Source organism: Hypanus sabinus, chromosome 6 (assembly GCF_030144855.1).
Source record: "Hypanus sabinus isolate sHypSab1 chromosome 6, sHypSab1.hap1, whole genome shotgun sequence".
In the NCBI taxonomy this organism is placed as follows: domain Eukaryota; kingdom Metazoa; phylum Chordata; class Chondrichthyes; order Myliobatiformes; family Dasyatidae; genus Hypanus; species Hypanus sabinus.
In genome coordinates, this window is record NC_082711.1 from 39,466,383 (window position 1) to 39,489,225 (window position 22,843).

A 22,843-nucleotide genomic window follows, 5' to 3' on the forward strand; every position below is an offset into this window, starting at 1 on the left:
TGAAAAGATGCTTCAACTCAAAGAATTTTTGTCAGAAGTGAAATGAGTATGTTAGTTTTAGGTTGTAGAGAAAGTGGAGAAGAATGAAGGGAATATCCCTGATAAGCCAACATCGCATCACCTAGACAACCACTGGCCTCCTCTTTGCATCCTTGCTGCACTTAAAATTGACATGTGAAGGGTCTACGAACTTTGCAAGTCAGCTGATTCTTACTATATTTTCTTTAGTTTTTTAACTTCAGTATTCAGTTTAAGCAGGTTTAGAGGACAGATTTTTAGACAAAGATAATGGGAAGAGATAGTAGTTCAAGTTTAATTGTCATTCAACCATACACATCCAAACAGCTAAATGAAACTGCATTCCTTAGGATGCAAAGTGCATGATAAGTACATATGTGCACACAGTACATATAGTTATGGTGATCACATTGTCAGAAAATAGAATTAGCACTAGTCCCTGAGTGGCAGGGCTTGGAGACTGATGGTGCATAGGATGATGACCTGGAGCCACGTTTCAGCAAGAAGAAGGATGCAGCAGTTCCTCATCTCACGCTGGGTCAGCTGCAGATGAAGGCAATCCAATTTGTCTGCTTGTCTTCCAGGGAGTGAACACTGGAGAGCAGATCAATGGGAGAGCAGGCCTGCAGGGGGCTAGCCCTGCAGGATTTCAACACACCCACCTCTGCTGGCTCCCACACTGCCTCTGGCGCATCCTTCGCTGAGTGGCTGTAACAGGTGATGCTGCAGCATGAGGGCCTTGTGCACAACAACCGGTGTGGGGTGCCCACAGCTCCCCAAGTAGGAGGGGAGTAAAGAAGTCAACAGGAAGTGGGCAAGGGGGGGAACTGAGTTAGAGGAAAGGAGAGAGTAGATGGAGGAAGCTGCAGAGAAGACAATAGAAGGTAGTTGTAGTAAAGGGAGTGGTAGTTGGAGGACAGTAATAGTGGTTGCATAATAGGGTTTTAACAGTAGTTAGAGCAATTGTTAGGGATGAGAGACAACTTTGAAAGATATTTCAGGGCCAAGTTCATGCTATATCCTTGGGTGGAGTTTAGCTAGGACTTCAGGAGAGAGGTTACACATCCTTACCTTTGAGCTGTGAAGATAAAAATAGTTGTTGAATATAAAGGTGCTATTAAAAGCATTATCAAGGATGCATCTCATCCTAACCATGGACTTTTTACTCTCCTCTCATCTGGTAGGCGCTAAAGGAGCCACCGCTCCTGCACCAACAGGCACAGGAAGAGCTTCTTCCCTGAGGCTGTGACCCTCTGAACCTCACATCACAGCGCTAAGCAGTATTGCACCCATATTGTACTGTCTCAGTACTTTTATATTTACTTTTAATTCATAGTTATTTTGTAAATAAGACTGTTCTTTGCATTCCTGGTTAGATGCTAAATGCATTTCATTGGCTTTATCTGTACACTGCGCAATGACAATAAAGTTGAATCTAATCTAATCTACTAGTGACTATGATACTTAATAAGCGTCGGTAGGTAGTATTATAGCAGAAAGTATACTTGATTACTTAATGGAGCTTAATAAAGTTAATGCCACAAAATGTTAAACATCAATGGTACCTGTAAAAGTATTACATTGGAGCAGTTGTGAATACTCATTACATTTAACATATATATTGCCATACTACCTGGATTTTAGTGAGGGGGAAAAATGTAATGAAATTTTTATGAGTATCTCTCCAGCTGAGATAAAAAATACATTTCTTTTCCCAGATGGTATCAGATTTTGTCTTGAAATACTGCTGGATAATATTTTAACCAAATTTCTGTTCTGTTTCCCACTCTGTGTTGTTTGTGGCACCATAAGCATAGGGGACCCTGTACCAGAGCTAGGTTGGAAATTTATAGAGCGGTCCTGATTAAAATTCCTTAAAATTCAAATTCAGACTACTTGGCACTCAACATGACTAGATGATCAATATATTATTCATTTCTGGAGCTAATAATCCCAGGTAATGGGGATAATCCTTTTGTGATTCATTCCAGACCTATGATAAATTTCCTTTATACAATGGCAATGAATGAAAGAAGTAAGTAAGATGTTGGATGATTGACCGAGTCCTGTGGAAAAGTGCAGTTGTTCCTGCATCTAACTAAAATTTTATGTTAAGAGAGTTCACCTCAAAAGATAATCTTTGGTGTAGGACTGCAGGACTAGGAACAGAAGGACTTTTTTGAGGAAAATATAATTGTGTTAATGGTTTTCACTGATAATTAAAAAAAAGGTAAGTAAAATAGTCAATTAATTGAAATATGAAAGCGGGCATAAAATTTGAGGCCTCATACACTTGTACAGAGATGGCTGACAAGATATTTAGTCTTTGATATTAAGTTGATGCAGTAAGTGAATTTGGATGATCATTCAATTAAAGTTGTGACAGCAGAACAGGAGGTACAAGTTTGAACTAATGAAAGGTCAACTTGGGGTTGACCCCAGGATGAAATTGTTCAGTGATCAGCTTTGGGAGTTGTCATTGGTTTGGAAAAGCAATCGACATTTTGCCTGCAGCCTGGATAGAGGGTGATCAACAGTCTAAACAAAGCTGACCCTCCCCAACAATACAAGCCTATAATTGCCGAAATAAGCACTTACCTTGAAAAGTCTGCTAAGTCATTCACATTCTGTTTTTTCTAAACTTTTATAGGAAGTAATAAACTATGAACTTTGCAAAGCACAGGGTTGAGAAAAAACAATCAATACAAAATAATTATTTTGTTTTGTAGTGCAGACATATGCTCACTCAGAAAATTTTGCATTTTATACAAAATACATTTTTTTAGCCTTTTTTAACTTTTTCAGTTAATATGTTTTCAATCGTAGAAAAGGAGAAGTAAATGGCAGTCATGTTTTTAATTGCTTAAGCTACCCTAAAGTCCATCTCACCAAGATGGTCCAGTTGCTCTTTAGGTGATCTCATGACACTTTGCGAATTACGTAATACTGAAAGTGATCTGTTCAGGATAAGAAGGTTGAAAAGGATGCCAAATGGAGTATCTCTGTGTTTGTATTTCCATGAAGTATAACACTGTTCCCTATGGTCAATGCCAGGCAGTGTGCCATATCTTGAAGGCCTTTTAAATGTAATTCTTAACAATTAAAAGCAAACAGACCAGTGACGTTTACTGACCCCTTTTGCTTGCTTTTTAATACAGACGCACTGAAAGCATGATGTGGATGGTGTCCGCGAGTCATTCTGCTGATTTGGTGCTAAGAATATGAGAAAGATCCTCATTTTTTAAAATTGGTAGAAAAATATAATCATCTTTGCCAATTATGAAGATTATTTAGAAATTATTACATAGTGGTAAACTCACCCAAGATGTAATTATGAACTAGAACATGCACTTGTGAAGAGAGAAACTTATAGATCACATAAGAGAAAAAATGTTACATTCCCATGAGGACAAGAAGAGGAGAGCAGAACCAATTGATTTCTTCCTTCAAACGCTAGCACAAATACTGAATACCCTCCTGTGGAGTAAGAATCTATGAAATCAAATTAGCTAAGTTTTATTTTGTCATTCTTCTGCCCAACTATTGAATAAGGACACTCAAAAATGACTTAAATAACAGCAGTAAACAGTCAGAATACTCAGCAGGTCAGACAGAATCTGTTGAAAAAGAAGCGTTTTAGATAAAGGACCCATCACCCAAGCTATGTCTCTGACTTGGAAAATTAAATGTTTCTTTTTTTAACAGATGCTACTTGACCTTCTGAGTTTTTAAGGCATTTTCTGCCTTTATTTCAGATTTTCTGCACCTCCCATTTTTGTTTACAGCATGGTTAGTGATTGGGAATTCATTGCAATGGTGTGTATCCCGTTACTGCTGGCATTTTGTGTTAGAACACAGCACTTCTTATCTCTGGCCTACTACCACACATATTTTGACTTTTATTGTGATAGTTTGTGAAAATTAAGGAACTGCTGTCTCCATAGCAATTCAGCAGGATCCAATACAGATCTGGTGCAGGACTATGTACAACGAGACTGTAAATATTGTATGTTCATCAACTTTCAAAGTGAAATTGACTTGAAGAGAAACTGGCCCCTTTTTTTTATAATTAAAGGGCAATCTAAGAGTCTGAAAGTGCACTTTCTATTGTAGTCAGTTTTGGCCTCTTACTAAGCTGAACAATTGGAACTAAAAATTGTGGACAGTCACCCCACTGTTCCGCACAGGATAATGGTTGGCTGGCACTAAGTTACTAGATAGCAATTCAATCAAGCCGTTCTAATGACATCAGAAACTAGAAAGCAAAGCTCAAGCAGGTTTATGAAGATTGGCAAAAGGCAGAGATTGAATTTCAGCCTTACCTAGACCTGAAGCTACTTGTAATCATTGATAACATGTTATGAATGGATTTCAGTCACTAAGCTCCTTGATGCTTTTATATGGAACTGAAATTAATAAATGTTTGCTCAATTTTTCACTTTATGACATTGGCATATTGCCTACAATCTAATCTTTTGTTACACTTGTTAAAAATTATTTTTATTCCAATGGAATGGGAATGCTGACACGGTTGTAAAAGGGTTAAGCTGATGACAAAAATACATCCTATCTCAAAACTGGTTACTTATGGAGGGAATTTTGAGCTTTTGAATAAATGGCTATATCATAAGATGTTTCATGTTCATGCAAGATTGTTTGGAAAAAAATATGATGCAGACATTCAGATAAGCATCTGTCAGTAGGGCCATAGAATCAGGATTTGCCAAGGTGTTTGTAGAGATTAATAGCAGATGTGCAGTGCTGAAGACAGTCTGTTTGGCATTAGTTTAAGGTCACTATCACTGAAACCTGTGCAGTCTCTTAGTGGGATGTTTATTCCATGTCAACGGGAAAGGGGTTCCCTAGGAAAGGACTGAAGACCATGATTAGAGAGTGAAAGGCAAGAAGAAATGGAGATTCCACCGGAGAAAAGTATCAAAGGTCCAAACAATGCAGGGTGGGTCTATAAGGCATTTGGAGTTGAGGTCAGGTAGGATTTTGGATATTATGAACAGTTTAAATTATGGTTTAAAAAGCCAGTGTAAATCCAGAATTCAGTGATGAAGAAATTAGTAAAATATATAAGTGCCCTCGTTCTCAGTTATGCTGAATCCCAATTGTGGAGTACAAGACACAGATTACAGACAAGTGCCAAACAGAAAAAGCTGTCCCTTTCGTTCCACATGGCATAACACAAGAGTGACTGCACTCAGCAAGTTTGGGGGGTGGGTGTTTGATCCTGCATTTACCTGTCCCACTATTTCTAGCGGTAGGATTCAGACCTCCAACACCCTGTGGATGGAAAAACATTTCCACCATCCTACCAATTCCTTTAAATCAAGCACGAGGAAATCTGCAGATGCTGGAAATTCAAGCAACACACACAAAATGCTGGTGGGACGCAGCAGGTCAGGCAGCACCCCTGCCCTAGTGAAAATTATCATTTTTTTTCAAAGCTTTCAAAGGTGCATTTAATGTCAGAGAAATGTATACAATATACATCCTGAAATTCTTTTCCTTCACAAACATCCACGAAAACAGAGGAGTGCCCCAAAGAGTGAATGACCGTTAAATGTTAGAACCCGAAAGCCCCCCAGCTCCCCTCCCTCCCACCCGTAAGTAGCAGCAAGCAACAATCCCCCCTCCTTCCAACGACAAAAAAGGCATTGGCACCCGCCACCAAGCACTCAAGCGTGAGCAAAGCAACAACAAAGACACAGACTTTCAGTTACCCCAAAGGTTTTGCGTTTCACCCAGTATTCAACATACCATAGCCTCTCTCTCACCCTAATAAGGGAGAAAAAGATGTCTCCGTTTCCACAGCGAGTGGGGAGACATAACAAACAACTCACTGGTTTACAATGTTAAAAGTCCATTACGTCGCTTTCTTTTGAGCTCTGTGCCCAAAGATCTGTAGATATTCTGACTCCCCCGACGACACACGGGTCTCCTGCTGTGACACCGACCTTTGATTTGCCCGTCTCCAGAGCCCTGAGATCATAGGCTTCCAAAGCCTGTTTAGTCCATCTATACCCATCGTAATATTATTCACTTCATTAATTGTTTCTCTTTCTATAGGTAATGAGAATGTGAGTACAATAAAACATGAGATTTAGAATTAATGCAAATGAGTGTTTGATGGGTCAGCATTGCTTTGATGGGCTGAAGGGTTTGTTTCTGTGCCGTATCTTATGCTGCCTGACTCTGCCTTGCTGTGTATTTCTTCCTTTATTTTAGGTCTTCAAGATTTACATTTTATTTTGATCTTCAGCAATTAATTATATCTGTTGTAGTCTTCTAGTCTTAACTTTGATATCCACGCTATAGATGCATGCCTATGTGCCAGGTCTGGTAATTAGACTATTGGCTATGTACATGGAACAAATATGGGAGAGGCAGTTTTAGTGATGTCCCATCAATTGAGTATTGCTGTTGCATTCAAAAACAGGACGTGATTTGAGCTTTTATTAATGCAGATAACACTCATAACTTATCGATCAATGTTATTATCCCCTTCAGGGCCATGCGTGAGAGGTGGAGTGTAGGCCCAGATTCTATGGGATGGGTAATGAGATCTTTGTTCAGAATGTTGTTGTTCCATTGAGCCTTCCTTTGCTGTCAAACAAGTCCCTCCTGTGGCAGCTTACCTGATCTGAGCTGATTTTATACAAATCTAACATCCTGTGCTCGAATGGGTATGAGGGGTTTGCAAGAATGTGACTGATGAAGTAGGCTTTAGAAGTTTTCCCATTAGTATCGGGGGAAATGATGCTTGGTTGTGTCAGGAGCTAAATGTAGACACTTTTATACTTTGGCAATGTCATGCATGGGTGTACTTAGTTACACCTCCACAATCTAAGTGGGTGACTGTAATTGCAGGGGACTGCACTGTATTGGGAAATGCACAAAGCCAATAGGAGCCATATGAGGTTATTTGCTTCTCCTCCCCAACCGGTTCCCATGCGTTAATGCAAAAATGTTCATCTCCTTTTTACCTTTTCATTAAGCAAGTGTCCAAGTAGGTAGTGCTGATGCATGCCAGATGCAAGTTCGATTCTGACTCCAGCTCTGGCCCATTTGAGTACACACTCTCTCGATGACCACATTTCTTTCCAGCTCTGATCTTCTCCCATGTCCCACTTCCATAGAATTGGTGAACTGGTTGCTGTAAATTACCCCTGAGTGCAAGTTAATATCAATAAAGAACCAAAGGGTTGCTGAAGGGCATTTCTGAGGAACAACATACGTCAGGAGTGCAAGAAAGCGAGGATGCGGGAATGGGACTAATAAAATTGATCCCCTGGGAGTTGACATGGGTCGCTTGGGCTAACTTGCCTCCTTATGTGTCATTATCAATTTAGGCTAAGATCTAGCATATTCTTCAGTGCTGGTAAAGTCCATGTATTTCTTCCTCTCCTCACAGATGTTGATGATTAGCTTTTGTGTTTGCTTTATTGAGAAGGTGGAACTCGACTATGAAGGTTGGGATATAATTATCTGTTCTAATAATGAAGTGTCATTTGCTCAGCATGAAGAGGTTGCTCTTTTCATCACTGCTACCTGAACTGCTGAGTGCTTCCAGCATCTTTTGTTTCATTTTTGCTTCAGTAATCTTGATTGGGGGATAGACACCGGCCAGAATACCAGGAAAACCGTGGGATTTTTTACACCAGCTTGAGTGAGCAAGCAGTGAGTCAGCCTAGCAACCTTTCTGTTGCACTCCTTGGGAAGTGGTTTTCTGATCCGCTCCTCTTCAAGACTCAAAGGCAAGAGAACTCGCAGCCCAGATACCGCTAGCACTTTGTGTCTGCTGGCAAAGCACCATCGTGTGACAAGTAGCTTGCTGACTGATGCTCAGATTGGCAGATGCTGAGTGCTGAGTGACTGAGGATCAGAATCAGAATCAGGATGGGACTGAATATCACCAGCTCGTCTTTGCTGCGGCAGTACAATGCAATACAAAATAATAAAAGCTGAGAATTACACTAAGTATATATATTAAGTAGTTAATTTAAATAAGTAGTGCAGAGATAGAAATGAAAAGGTAATGAGGTAGCGTTCATGGGTTCAATGTCCATTCGGAAATTGGATGACAGAGGGGAAGAAGCTGCCCCTGAATTGTTGAGTGTATGCCTTCAGGCTCCTAAATGAGAAGAGGGCATGTCCTGTGTGGCAGGGTCCTTAATGATGGATGCCACCTTTTTGAAGCATTGCTCCTCAAAGTTCAAATTAATTTATTATCAGAGTACATACATATCATTACATACAACTCTTTTTCAGCGTGCATACTTAGCAAATCTATGGAACATTAACTGTAAATTATAAACATGAGAAGCTGTTAACTGTAAACAAACTGTGCAGATACAAACATTAATAAATAGCAATACCAGTGCTCTGGATACTACGGAAGCTTGTGCCCATAATGGAGCTGACTAAGTTTACAACTCTCTGCAGCTAATTTTGATCCTGTTCCCACCACCCTACCACAAATAACAGATAACAGATGGTGATATAACCAGTTAGAATGCTCTCTATGGTACACCTTTAGACATTTGCAAATCCCCTCACCTCCTAATGCACTATAGCCACTGTCAAGCCTTCTTTGTAGCTGTGTCTTTGTAGGGCGAGAGTGGCAGAAGTATAATATGAAGGAGTTGTTATCACTAATATGATCATTAAGGTTTTGCATCAATACATTTCAAGCCGCAAAGTGCTGGCACGCTTTGTTACAGAATTGACAGATACATGGTGAAGATGTTGCATTGTACAGAGACAGAGGTATGGACAGTTTTACCCTGGTGCAAAAGAGTGAGTCTTGATGAGGGTTGTGAGGTCAGCGTAAATCACGCCATTGAGTATCACTGGTGTTATCTGAGCTTAATTGAAGTATTTACTGTGTGTCATTTCTCAAGTGATAAAATCAAGGATTTATCCAGAAGAGTTCCTCTTATTTGCTGCGACAAGTGTTTCTTTCATTAGTTTCCATGCCATTCGTATATTGTGTTTTATTTTGTCCTCTTAAGACAACATTGATGAAGGATCCACATCCTTGTTAAACCTCCAGGTATTCTTTTCCACTTACCTCATCTATGTTCAGTGCTCTCAAATGTCCATAACACTGTTCTAGTGTTTGCTTGACATGGGTGATGAATGCAGTGTCTGTATTGAGTGCGTCACTAATGAAGAAGTTTATTTGATCTGTTTTGTGTCTTGTTTGGTGTAAAATTAGGCTCGGCTGTACACAGAAAATGGGTGGATTTCTTTTAACTGCTTACTTACTTTCCATCTGAAACTGAAACTGAAATTGAAAAAGATAATGGGCAATGCTGTATAAGGAGTTTTTGGATATTGCCAATACATGTTATTCCCCAATAGATGCAAAGCATAAACTTTGGAAAAATTGAGCTATTGGTCCAGTACAAACACATATCCACGTTATCTGTATTTGTCAGTTTCACGAACTTTGGTATTCCCAGATTTGACAGCCTCCCAGCCTATAATCTCCATTTATGTAAAGGCTTATGATACTAACACCCCACAATCTGTTGTCACTGGCATCTGCTATAAGTCTTCCTCAATAATGAAGAAAATGCTAAAGGAAAGGCTGCCCACTGTATTTTTTACCAGTGCATGAAAACAAATATCACTGTAGCTGGAAGAACAGGCTAAATAGCTTTTACTTGTATAGTTAAAGGGTAAAGAGGCCAGTCATTTAAGCCTGTGAAATGTGGAGAAAAGTGAATCTCTAGATTTCTCTACCCCACAGGGTTGTGAGGCTAAATAATTAGAAATATTTAAGGAAGAACTTAGTTAATTTTCTTGAAGGATCGGGGGCCTGAGATATACAGGGAAGAAGAGTTGAGACCAGTTTAGATCGGCCATGATCATGGGAGGAAATCTTGAGGGTCAAGTGCCTATTCCAACTATTTTCTTCTGTTCTTGTGCTCTTGCTCAGAGTCATTGTTGGCTTAAACTATATTCACAAAATAGGTTTGTTCACTGTGTGATTTTATTACATTGTGGAATTCTGAATCACCCCGTCTTTATTACATGCTCCATTTTCAGGCAGTTAGTGGTTAGCATCATGTCTGCAATAGTCCTCTATGATAGTATTCATGTGCTCATAGCCATCCTCGCTGGCCACATGGAACTTGTGGGATAACTGATTGCCTTACACAGAACTGATAGTCATTTCCATCCCTGAATTTGGCACTTTACTTCCTGCAATCATGTGCCATAGCTGTTAGACTGGCCTTGAGAGCTGTAGAATGCATCTGTGCATCTCTGTTCCTATCAGTAATCACAATAAGTGGCTTATCAGTGAAATAGTCGTTTGGCAGCTGACTCCTTCTACTGGCAGTCCAACATGTGCACTCTATAACTGGATAGATGCACTTACATGCCCATGGAGATCATTAACAAGTGATTCTGTACCCATAATTGCTGATGCATCCTAAGCAGCCATTCATTTTTGCCACCTCCAGCGATGCAGCAAGAATAACCTTTCATGTTCCTGTGAGTGCACCAAAAATGAACTCTCATTAATCAACACATTGGCAGGGCACAGAGTGAGTTGACCCATTAAGTCACTGCCAAACAATACAGTTCTGTTCAAGAACTTGCCTTTTGCAGGAAACAAAATGAGTTATTTTTTACTTTATTTATATGTATACCCTTTATGTCTTCTACCATTTTTAGGGAACAAGATTTAAATAAATTGTTTCCGAATTAATGCAAGCAACTTACAATCATATTGCTTTTAACTGCTTTGTAAATCTTGCTAAGCATTATCTTCATGATTGGAATTGTTGTGCCATTTATAAAATGGTTTGCATAAAGAATACCAAAAATGTACAGCTGGATTTGTCTTTGAATTGTATATCATCCCAATTCCTCCCGTGTACTTGACATTCAGAACTCCTGCTGAGGAAGCATTTAGCCAGCCCACTCCTGGACTGGCATGGTTAATGTCTCGATAGCTCATTACCAAAATCAGTGTCAGCTTTTTTATCACTGACAAATGTCATGAGATTTGTTTATTTTGTGGCATGGCAACAGTAGAGTGCAAGACATAAAAACTACTATAGGTACAATAGACAGAGCTAGAATGCTAGACAGAGCAGAAGAAGAAATAGTGAGGTGATGTTCATAGGTTTGTGGACTGTTCAGAAATCTGTTGGTAGAGGAAAGAAACTCTTCCTAGAATGTTGAGTGTGGCTCTTTAGGCTCCTATTCGTACTCCCTGATGATAGTAGTAGGAGGAGAGCATGTCCCAGGTGGTGAGAGTGCTAATGATGGATGTCATCTTCTTGAGGAACCGCCTTTTGAAGATGTCCTTGGTGATGGGCAGGTTTGTGCTCATGACGGAGCCCTCTGCAGCCTCTTGTGATCCTGCACATTGGAACCTCTGTACTGAGCAGTGATGCAACCACCCAGAATGGTATATCTGTAGAAATTTGCTAGGGTCTGGTAACATATCAAACCTTCTCAAATTCCTAATTAAGTGTAGTCGCTGGTGTGCCTTAGTCATGTTTGCCTAGGAACTTGAAGCTGCTCACTCTTTCCTTTGCTGACTCCTCAATGATGATTGGTGTTTGTCATCACTGAGTCCACAATCAGTCTCTTGGGTTTGCTGATGTTGAGGGTAAGGTTGCTATTGTGACAACACTCAGCCTGCCAATCTATCTCAGTCGTTGTCACCATCTAAGATACTGCCAACAACAGTGGTGTCATTGGTGAATTTATGCATAGCATTTGGGCTATGCCTGCCCACACAGTCATGAGTGTTGAGAGAGTGAGCAGTGGGCTAAGCACACATCCTAGAGGCATGCCTGTGTTGATTGTTAGCGAGGAGGAGATATTATTACCAATCTGTACTGACTGCTGTCTCCCAATTAAGCAGTCAAGAATCCAGTTGTGGAGGGAGGTACAGAGGCCCATGTTTTGAAGTTTGTTGATAAGTAGTTGGGCATAATGGTTTTGAACAAGAGCTGTAATTGATAAACAGCGGCCCGACATATATATTCCTTTTCATGGCTCTTCTTCTCTCCTGTATTCTTGATGGACACAGTGATAGCACAATTCCCACTAGCCATGGATCAGAAATGCAGTTGGCAACAGTCATCTCATTTTGAGATAGTGAGAGTTCATGTACATTGTCAATCCAACTAGTCTGTTGAAGAAATGGTGTGACTTTTATTGATAGCAATGAAATTAACATTTCTTCTGTCAATTTTTTTTCAATTAAAATCACCTTGAGATTACCTAAAACCCATCAACATTGTGAAGGAGAGGGTCTCTGTAATGACAGCTTAAGTGTTTTTCAGTCAAAGCTTTTGGATCACATGACAGCCTCAAAAATACTCATTGCAGTTTTGTGCTAACATTCCTCTAGTAATTCTTTATCTCCTGTAGCTTTAAAGTTTGACATGCTCCTGGCTAAATATGCTTTGGCACTGAAAATTTGTGCTTTAACTTCATGTCTCTGGCATCTGCCACAATTACCTCTACTTCCCCAATTGTGCAGCATGACACTATCTTCCATTGCCAGACTAATTCCTGTCTCTTCTAGCTCATATCTCTTGCCTTTGGCAAGCTTTCTTTTCTTGTCTCCGGCTCCAGCTGATGCTGTGGAGTTTCTTCCTCAAGGCCCGCATCATGTGACAGGAACTGCCTCTTGATCTGTGGCATTCAATATTAAATAACAGGTCTTTTTCGAAGAGTTCTGGGGATAGTCTACAAACTAAAACATGGCTTATTTGGAAATGGATGGATCATGTGCATTATTATTTCTACTATAGACTTATGTGCTTGAGAGCTTACAGATGGTTGTGTGTGCAGTTTGTGAGGTACAAACTGAGGAAGTGGTCTAGGCTTGTAATGGCAAGTTATCAAGAATCTGTCATTGTATATCATGTGCTCAATTCTTACCACAGCACTCCCTGGGAGATCATAACATGTGACATAAAGGCTCTCCCTTGCACAGGAAATAACAGCAAATTCTGCAGCCCTGCACCAGTGCTCCCTGCTTTGGTATTCTTGTTGCACAACCCCTAACAGTGGGAAAATTCTGCTGTTTTTAAGCTTCTGATCATAATTTAGTTCATTGCTTGGTAATGTTCAGCTTAGTTGCATCACCTTTTGCAAATGACCCTCACCCCGGGTCCTTGCAGTTCACATTTGACTTTGCGCACTATCTTTCTATTTCAGTACTTCCAGATTACCAAGCAGATACTTGCAGAGATTTGAAAATGTTCCTCCAGTTCACTGAGGCCATTGTTACTTGCACACAGATAGAGAGCGGAGCAATCTGCTGTGATGTTTTCAACAGATGACAATGTTCCAAGGCACAAAGTCAATCCGATCAGAAAGCAATGTGTGACAGCCACCAAGGTGCAACAAAGCTATTTTTCGCTGTGGTATTATCAGGCATTTCACTCTGGTCTATATATATTGCAATTCCTTCTGTCAATACACAAGAGTAATTGCTGAGAGCTGTTAGTATGTGACTGGAAAACATCAGTTTAGTATTTACACCCTATTCCTATCAAGCTGCAAAAGTCACCACTTCCCTGATGTATATTTTAGAATACTTAAGGATTTATTGCTTAAGTTGCTCACCACCAGCAGTGCATATCAGGAATTTGGGAAGCCCTCTCTTAAGTTTCTTTCTATGAACAGTACAAGTGTTCTCAAATATCACCAACATACTCCCAACAGACACGGCTGGATTCCTAGGGTTCGATTCTGCAAATGAGTATTTATGTGCAACAAACAAACAAGATTTACTTTTACTCTACTGACAATTATACATGGATATAGGTATATGTCTATATACACACATAAATGTATTGTGAGAGCAATGTTATTACACGTATTGTGACCTTCACAGTGCAAGTGTAATAACTAGTCAGGTCTGGTCTTGTAAAATATTGTTTTAATTATTTCATTTTTTGATTGCCATTTGAAAAAGGTCTTGAAGATGTCCAAAAAAAGCCGTCAGGAAAGAGACATCAGTAGCTTATCATATCGATGGAAAAGCAGCTCACATTTAATTGTTTGGAAGGGGAATGACCATGGTGCAGGCATTGTGGCAGCCATTACATTTACAACAGCTTATATCAGCATTTTTCCATTAGCATTGGAAATTATCTTAAAGCACTTCCTAGAAGCTTTACTATAAGTAAATTAACACCAAAGTGTAAAGTTGTGCATGTAATATTTCAATAATATTTAAGTAATCTTGTATATATATTGTTTGATTAAGCATTCTTGTTTATTTAAGTCATTCAGTACAAGTTATATGTAAAAGTATATTACTTGCATCCATCATCGTGCTATCATGTGATGCACGTGCACATCGCTTAAACTAAAAGTGAAGTTATACTCACATTTTGGACCCCCGTGTGTCTTCGTCTGACCTAGTTTTATGTTTTGAAGTTACAAAGCATAAACATAGCACATATATGCTAAAACCTTGAATAAAGAGGGGCTTTAAGGAGAGTATTTAAGGCAAAGCTAGAGTTGGTTTTGGTGGGGGGGTTCCTAAGAGCTTGAGTCCAAGCAATCAAAAGAAACGCTGTGAATTGTGATGCATGATGATAGGTGAACGTACCAGAGAACAACCTGACAGGATTCCCAAAAGGATATAAGGCTGGAGGAGATGACAGTGTTAGGAAAGAGCAAGCACAATAGGAACCAGCAAATGTGGACAGTGATTAAATGAGGCAGTGTGAGCCAACGTATGGGCAGGAGGTTTTGGAGTAAGCACTTCAGTAGGAGGTCCAGAGGAAATTGGGAGTGGATAAGTCTAGAGATAACTAAGGCATAATTGTGAGTTTCAGCAGCCAATGATCAAAGTCAGGAGCAATGATGGCGATTCTATTCATGGCCTGAGAAGGTGCTCTCAGTCAGTGATAAAAAATGGCCAGAAGAATTCTTGTCAGCTAGGGCTCTGTGCACTGGCTATTGATGTCTGGTAAAGGCAAGATGTTAATCTGCAATAAAACAGTAATTTTCTGGCAAGTGAAGGCAAGGTAATGCTGTAAGAACATAGGAGCTAGAAACAGCAGGAGGGACCAACTGGCCTTTTGAGCCTGGATAGGATCATGATAATCCAATCTTTAGCCTCACCATTTTCTTGACTGATCCCTTTGATCCTTCAGTTGCCACTGAAGAAAAAATTATCTTAGCCGTGGTAGGCTTAATGGCTGAGATTTCCCAGTTCTCTGGGATGGAGATTTTCAAGGATTAACACCTCTCTGGGAAAACTAATTCCACTGCATGTCTATTTTAAGTAGCTGACTCATGATTCTGAAGCCATGCATTGCTGTTCTAGAATTTCCACAGTGGGTACATCCTTAAAACACAAACGTTCCCGAGCTCCCTCAAGATCCTATAAATTTCAAAGGCTCCTGTACATTTAAATTCCAAAGAGGAATTGTGTTACATTGTTCCTCGGAAAACAAACCTACTCTTACCTCAAGGAAATCAAGTGAATCTTTACTATATTGCTTTAAAGCAAGTACATTTGTACTATGTAAGGGAGATTAAAACTGTACGAGGGGTGATTGACAAGTTTGTGGCCCAAGGTAGAAGGAGTCAATTTTAGAAACCCTAACACATTTATTTTGTAATATAGTCCCCTCCTACATTTACACACTTAATCCAGTGGTCGTGGAGCACATGGATCTTGGACCTCCAGAAATTGTCCACAGCAGGGGTGATTGATAAGTTTGTGGCCCAAGGTAGAAGGAGATGAGTTATACAGCTCTCGTTACATGCACATGCAGTTCAACTCTTTGAGTGATTATGCAGAAAGTTTGAAGTTAATAACTCATCAAGGGTGATTGATAAGTTCATAGCCTAAGATAGAAGGAGATGAGTTATTAACTTCAAACTATTTGCATAATCACTCAAAGAGTTGAACTGCATGTGCATGTAGCGAGAGCTGTATAATTCATCTCCTTCTACATTAGGCCACGAACTTATCAATCACCTCTGCTGTGGACACTTTCTGGAGGTCCAAGATCCGTATGCTTCACGACCGCTGGACTAAGTGTGTAAATGTAGGAGGGGACTATGTTGAAAAATAAATGTGCTAGGTTTTCTAAAATGGACACCTACCTTAGACCACAAACTTTTCAATCACCCCTCGTACATAGTTCACCAGGTGTGGGATCAGCAAAGCCCAATATATTTGTAAAAAGGTCTATTTCTCATATACTCTTATTACAATAAAGACAAACCTTGCGTTTGCTGCCTTAGTTAGCTATTGCACCTCTGTGCCCTTTATCAAGAAGATGAACGATAAGTTCAAAGCCCTTGCTCCAATGTTATGATGTATCGTTCTGCAGGTACTGCCTGACTCAGAACTGATGGAGGACCGTACTTGAAACCTTTGAGGTCCACATGTCAAAACATACTGAATTTTCTTTGCTAGAAGATATGTACAAGTGGATGCCAGGAGGAAGAAGGGTTATGAATTTGACATTCAGGAGGTTAAATTAAGGAAGAAACAAAAAGATAATTACTATTAATTGTTCCTTTGATCTCAGGAAATCAAAAGTCAGCATAACAGACATATCGAATGAAAATTAAACAGAATAATGATTATTGTATGTATTAATGACAGATATCCGTAATTGAATTTCCTGTATTTTTGCTCAGGTACGATTATGTGGAGGTACGAGATGGTGGAGATGAGAAAGCACCATCACTGGGAAAATTCTGTGGAAAAATTGCACCTTCACCACAGATCTCTACGGGACCTCTTCTGTTTGTAAAGTTCGTGTCTGATTATGAAACACATGGAGCTGGCTTCTCCATTCGCTATGAAGTTTTCAAAACAGGTTGGTTGCACTGTTTTTATTGTATATGCCTTTCTGAGTTGTATTAATTAGCTGAAAGAACTAATATTATAAGACATGATTAGCGCTCTCTGTAGGAACACACAAAAAATGCTGGAGAAACTTAGCAGGTCAGGCAGCAACTAGGCAGCAGAGGAGAGGAATAAAGAGTCAATATTTTGGGCTGAAACTCTTCATCAGGACTGGAAAGGAAGGGGGAAGAAGCCAGGATAAGAAAGTGGAGGAAAGAGAAATACAAGGTGGAAAGTAACAGGTGAAGCTTTTACTCATTCCCCTCACCCCCCCCCCCCCCCCCACCTTCTTACTATTGCTTCTTCCCCCTTCCTTTCCAGTCCTGATGAAGAGTCTTGGCTCAAAACATCAACTCTCCAGAGATGCTGCTTAACCTGCTGTTCCTCCAGCATTTTCCATGTGTTGCTCTGCATTTCCAGCATCTGCAGAATCTCTTGTGTTTATGATATTACTGTCTGTACATTGTCAAATATCTTGCATAGTGTTTCATTTGTTACATTACTCCTTCCTGTTGAATTCCACCTCCGTGCAGCAAGTTTGCCCTTGCTCTGAGAAATCGAGTGTTGAAGTGTAGGAGAATAGATTGGTGAAATTCTTGACTTGTTATTTAATTTTGCATTCTTTAGGCTCATACTCAGTTTGTTCAGCAGTGAAGTAACACCAAAGGAAGAATGAGATGAAAACATTTTTAATAGGCCTTTTACAAGAGCTTTGGAACCACATCTTTTCCTCATTCACAGAACATCTGTGATTGATCAGAAATACCAGAGGAGCGTTTATGGCCACTCATGCAGCAAAACCTCTGCTTCTTGGCACAGTTCCTTCTTATTTTTACATTCACCTTGGAATGGCCTCTCTTCTCATGTTCCTATGGAATTAGCTCAATGGTACATGGGTTGCATTTAAAAAAGTATTGTAAATATACCATAACATGTTTTCACCAGTCTTATTTTCATGAAGGGCATACATGTACAGTGTGCATTAGCTAATCATTAACCAGTAAGCAGGAATATCTTTTTAAGCAACTAATATTTAGGGACTAATTTTTATCACCCAAAGGGATTCTCAGCTGGACTGTCATAAGTATTTAGGTTAGCTGTAAGAATTCAGATTTGTGTCACGTTATAATCTCACTTGACGAGCGAATAAGTAAAATGAAACCAAATCTTTTCTTAAGTACGAAGCCCTTCATATCCACTCGGTGTCTGTGTTTCACGGTTGTGTTGAAACCTTGTCCTCTGAACCTCAAGGTGAGCAAAGTACACTCTGCCTCCTGTGGAGAGTTTGAAGGCACTGCTTTCAGTACAAGTCTTGTCCACTGAGAGCTCAAACCTCCCCAGTGTTCAATTAACTTTAAGCTCCATGGTTTTGTGTCCTGCAGTTTCTCATAAACAGATGTATAATCCAACATGGTTGCTGATAAAAAAATTTTGCTTGTCTTGTTGCTACATAGCCTTAATGAGTTCCTGCAAGTATGCAATTATACTTCCTGCATAAAACTCCTGCTGTCAGAGATGGGTTAATGACTTTAATTCCAGGACATTTATAGGACAAGGCTCTAAGAACTGAATTTAGTACTGATATATTTAATAGCCTGCCTAATAGTATCATTTGGATAAAAGCACTGTTTTGGTTACCATGGAGGTGGCCCCATAAGAGGCCTCTACTGTAGTGCTCGTAACAGTTCATTGAAAACAATAATGTAAAGACCATTTTTATTGCCTCATATAAATTACCTTGGTATGCTGAAGCTGAACACGTGAAGCTTGGAGATGGCCCGCTGATGACAGTGCTTCTTTTCATCTTTTATTATTCCTTGGATAGGAAGTTCAGAGCATTTTTTTTTGATAACACTAAGTTGAAAAGGGATGATATCAGGATCACATATATTTCTTAGAGGGCTGACACAGTGCTGCAGATAAGGGCAGTGGATTGTTGATGCTGGTAGAGTTACTATCTAACGCCAGTTCAATCCTGACCTCGGATGATATCTATGTGCAGATATGTTACGTGCCCTCCCTGTGACCGTGTGGGTTTTCTTTCGGCGATCTGGTTTCCCAAAGATGCACAGTTTGAAAGGTTAATTGGCTGCTGTAAATTGCACTAATGTGTAGGTGAGTGGTAGCATCTGAGGGGAGCTGATGGGAATTTGAGAAAAATAAAAAGGGATTAAAGTAGGATTAGTGTAAATAGTAAAATAGTACAGATTGTCCTTGTGGACTTAGTGACTCAGAGGGTCTGTTTTCATGCTGTGTGACTGATTCTAGTTTGAGTCAAAATTAAACTCAAACTAGAATTGGTCATGCAGCATTATGATATAGATTATAGTGATGTAGATTCAAATCCTGAGGGAGAACACTTTGTGGATATCAGTCAGAGATCCATTTGAACTATGACTCTTGAAATAGAGAAGAACAGACCAGATTTCTAGCCATTGAGCCTTTTCTTCGTCAAGTCCCAAGGAAATGTACGAGGCACATGGAACAAAGGAAATGTACGAGGCACATGGAACAAAGAAAATAACATTCACCTCACACCACATGGCATCATCCATTTATCTAAAGATACCACATACTGTACAGTGAAATAAAAACACATTACTGTGAAAGCTTGGTATAAAAGTCATCAACCTGAAACATTAGCTCTGTTTCTGTCGCCTCGCTGAGTATTTCCAGCAGATCACTGTATCTGCTGTGTTTTCTGTTGGTCTACAGCAGGTGAATGATATAGGTGGACATGACTGACATCTTGCCCCACAATCTGCAAATCAGACACAATATTTGTTGTGTGTTTTCAAGGAAAAAACATGGGTGACGATGATGAAGTAAATGTTTCTCATCCTTCAAATTATAATATGGGATCTTTTATTTCCACTTTTAGGGGGTTATAAACTGCTACACAAATACCTTCAACATTACTATGAAGTTTCAGTACCCAACTTGATATTAGCAATTTGTAATCATTACCAAACTTTCCATTAAGGTGGAGGAAAGCAGAGGGCCTTAGTCTAAAACCTTACCCAAAGCATTCAGGTATGGTGTCCTTCAGGACTGGAGTAAAGTATTAGCCTAGATGGTCTGTTCTTGTTTCTGGAGCTGGATGCCCAAAATTCTTGGTTCAGAGGCAAAGCTGCCAACAGTAAATAGAGGGTATTAGAGCAGATTTGCCGAGAAAATGGATTTCAAACACTTTTGGCAAATTAAATGAGTGAGGCATTTCAACCTAATGGCAGATCAGGTAAAAGAAATTTTTCCATAATTGATTGAAAGTTAATTCTCATGGCTTCCTACTTTTTGAGAAGTGTTGAAGTCTGACACGTGATTAAGCCAGCAGAATTGCATCAGGCATCTATGAAAAGAGTGGAAGTCAATGGGTTGGGTTTGCAGAAGGAGATTGTGGAAGACAAGGAGAACATGTGGGAAGATCCAGCTGTGTACAGTGTCATGGGTGGAACTCAAGCCCTCCTGGTCAGCCGCTACACAGGGGACAAAAACATCTGTGTCCTAGGGAGATCAGTGCACAGATCCTTTTATCTGTGGTCTATACTGAAATGGCATAGAGAGGAAATCTGCATGAAGAACTAAAAAGTTTCTTATACGATTTTACTTCTACTTTTAATTTGACCTCCTCTGCAATGATAGTTGAAACCAAGTTTGGAGTAGGTGACTGTGGTGCTCCTACCCTGTCCACCATGGCCATCCTGAGCCACTTTAACTCTCCTTCCCACACACTCACTGACTTCTCTACCCTTGACCTTTTTCAATGGCATGGAGACACAAATTGGAAGAGCGTCATTTCACATTCTACTTTGGCAGCTTGCAACCCAATGGTGTGAATTTTGAATTTTACTATTTCAGTAACTCACACCCCAGGTGTTCTCCTCCCACACACACACACTCATTCATCCACCTTGTTTTCTTCCCCCTTTATTCACCTCTTCCATCTGCCTCTCCCCACCTGGTTCCATCTATCCATCATCTTTTCTCCATCTGGTTTCATCTATCACCTACCACCCTCTAGCCCAATCTACTTGAACCTTTATGTACTACCTTTTCTCTTGTGTGTCAGTCTCAACCCAAAATATTGACTTACAACCTGTGCCTCCACAGATGCTGCTTGTCATGCTAACTTCTTTCAGTGTCCCTTTATTGCTTAGTGTGCTGTATTTCTTGATAGTTTAATACAAAGGCCTTACTTCTAATCCAATTTCCATCAATGAGCTATGAATGGGCAATTTCACATTGATGTCATTATCATGTGTTTAACATATGTAAATAGCAGCAATGTGATGATGAATTGCAACAGGGTAAATCCCTGTTCAGCTTCCCATTAGCCATAAACCCAAAAGGAAATGTGAAAAAGGTGAATGATTTATACACAAAAAATGAGCAGCGATAGATGTACTTTCTACTCAAATATTGTATGTGCTCATGTCTCGGGTCTAGGTCTTGAACCCATAATCTTCTTATTCAGAAGTGAGAGATCTAAGCTGAATCATTTCAAAAGCATCACAAGGTACTGATTAATGTGAATCTCCCCGATCTTTCCATTGCTGTGTACCATTAATCGTATCCTTGTACTACCACAACAGCTGAAATCAGCTCACTGGGCAATGCCATGAGTCAAATGTTAGACCACTCTGGTCAAACAATCCATTGCATCGTGATGAGTGTACTAAGACTGAACAACTCCGCTATTGCTTCGGATGTGCTTCATCAAAAATTCCATGATGTTTTTAACATTGCTGGCCGTGAGAATGAAGAATTCGCCTTTTGAACTGCCTTTACTAAAATCTAACCATGCACGTAAACCTTTAACTTTCGGATGCCTGCCCCTTGGTTATCTGTTTACTGATTCGTCGAGTACACATGATTGCTCTTTGCCCTGTGCTGTGTGCACACAGACACCGGCTTCTGTACATCAAAATGCCTGATGTGCAGGTGAAAATTGCATAATGACAAGGGCTATTTCCTGATGGGTGATTGACACTGAGGTGGTCATTATTAAATGAGCTATGCACAGTCAGTCAGACAAGCAGAGGCAGCCTGCAGCTGAACGTGATTCTATTTAAAGGGCCTTTGGGTTAAGTGTAAAGGAACGCAGGCACATTTCGGCAGTCACAGTGATTGTACGTGCAGTTCAAATCTAGACAAGAGCTCTTTGTATATGGGTATTACAGTTCAAAGTGCAAAACTGACTGACAAGCTTTTGAAGGCTAAATGATAAAAGTACCCCTTAAGCATGCTAAAAGTTAATCTTAGTCTTAATTTGATTTTCTGGCACCTGGAGATGTGATTAACATTGCATTACTAACAATGTAGAGAGAGAGAGAGAGTACTGTCAATGAATATTACATGTCAAGATTCATTTAGTCAGAGTGCAAGTGGAAAGTTTAATTTTAATTCAATAGTAATACAAGCTTTCTCTTTGAGTATTGTCAATTAGAACAAATCACATTTGTTCTCTATGCAGCTAATCTGTATAATTTCTTCCTAATTACCTAAAATTACTGGTCAATAGTCCTGAATGCAATTTGCTTGCTTTGAGAATTATGGCACATACTTTGACAATCAAATTGTGCTGTTATCGCTTAGATATACAAATCTCATCTAACATGCATAATCATTTGCCAACTTATTTTATTTGCAAATATATAACCAACACACATGCTCGATGTACCACGTTCACTTTAATATATGTAGCCAGAGCAACAATACCTTTCATATGCAGGATTAAACTATATATATTTACTTAGAGTGCTCTAATGAATGCCATCTTCACCTATCTCACATATATAATCACTGCTTACGCATATAAGTATGCTTACATTATCTTTACTAACATATAGTGCATCATTCACAAGGAAAAATCAACCATGCTTTGTTCACCTATCCAACCACTAATGTAGACAATTCAGCTTGGAGGTCTTGTGCAAATCAACAAGT

General features: G+C 39.7%; 1 protein-coding gene across 7 annotated transcripts in view; it reads left to right on the forward strand.

The window, feature by feature from the left end:
• Nucleotides 1-22,843, forward strand: part of nrp1a (neuropilin 1a) — a 189,275-nt gene that overhangs the window by 30,969 nt on the left and 135,463 nt on the right. For all 7 annotated transcript variants that reach the window (XM_059971944.1, XM_059971946.1, XM_059971948.1 and 4 more), the window contains one exon: nucleotides 16,687-16,868. In XM_059971944.1, coding sequence (XP_059827927.1) covers nucleotides 16,687-16,868 — 182 coding nt within the window. The remainder of the gene's footprint in view (nucleotides 1-16,686; nucleotides 16,869-22,843) is intronic.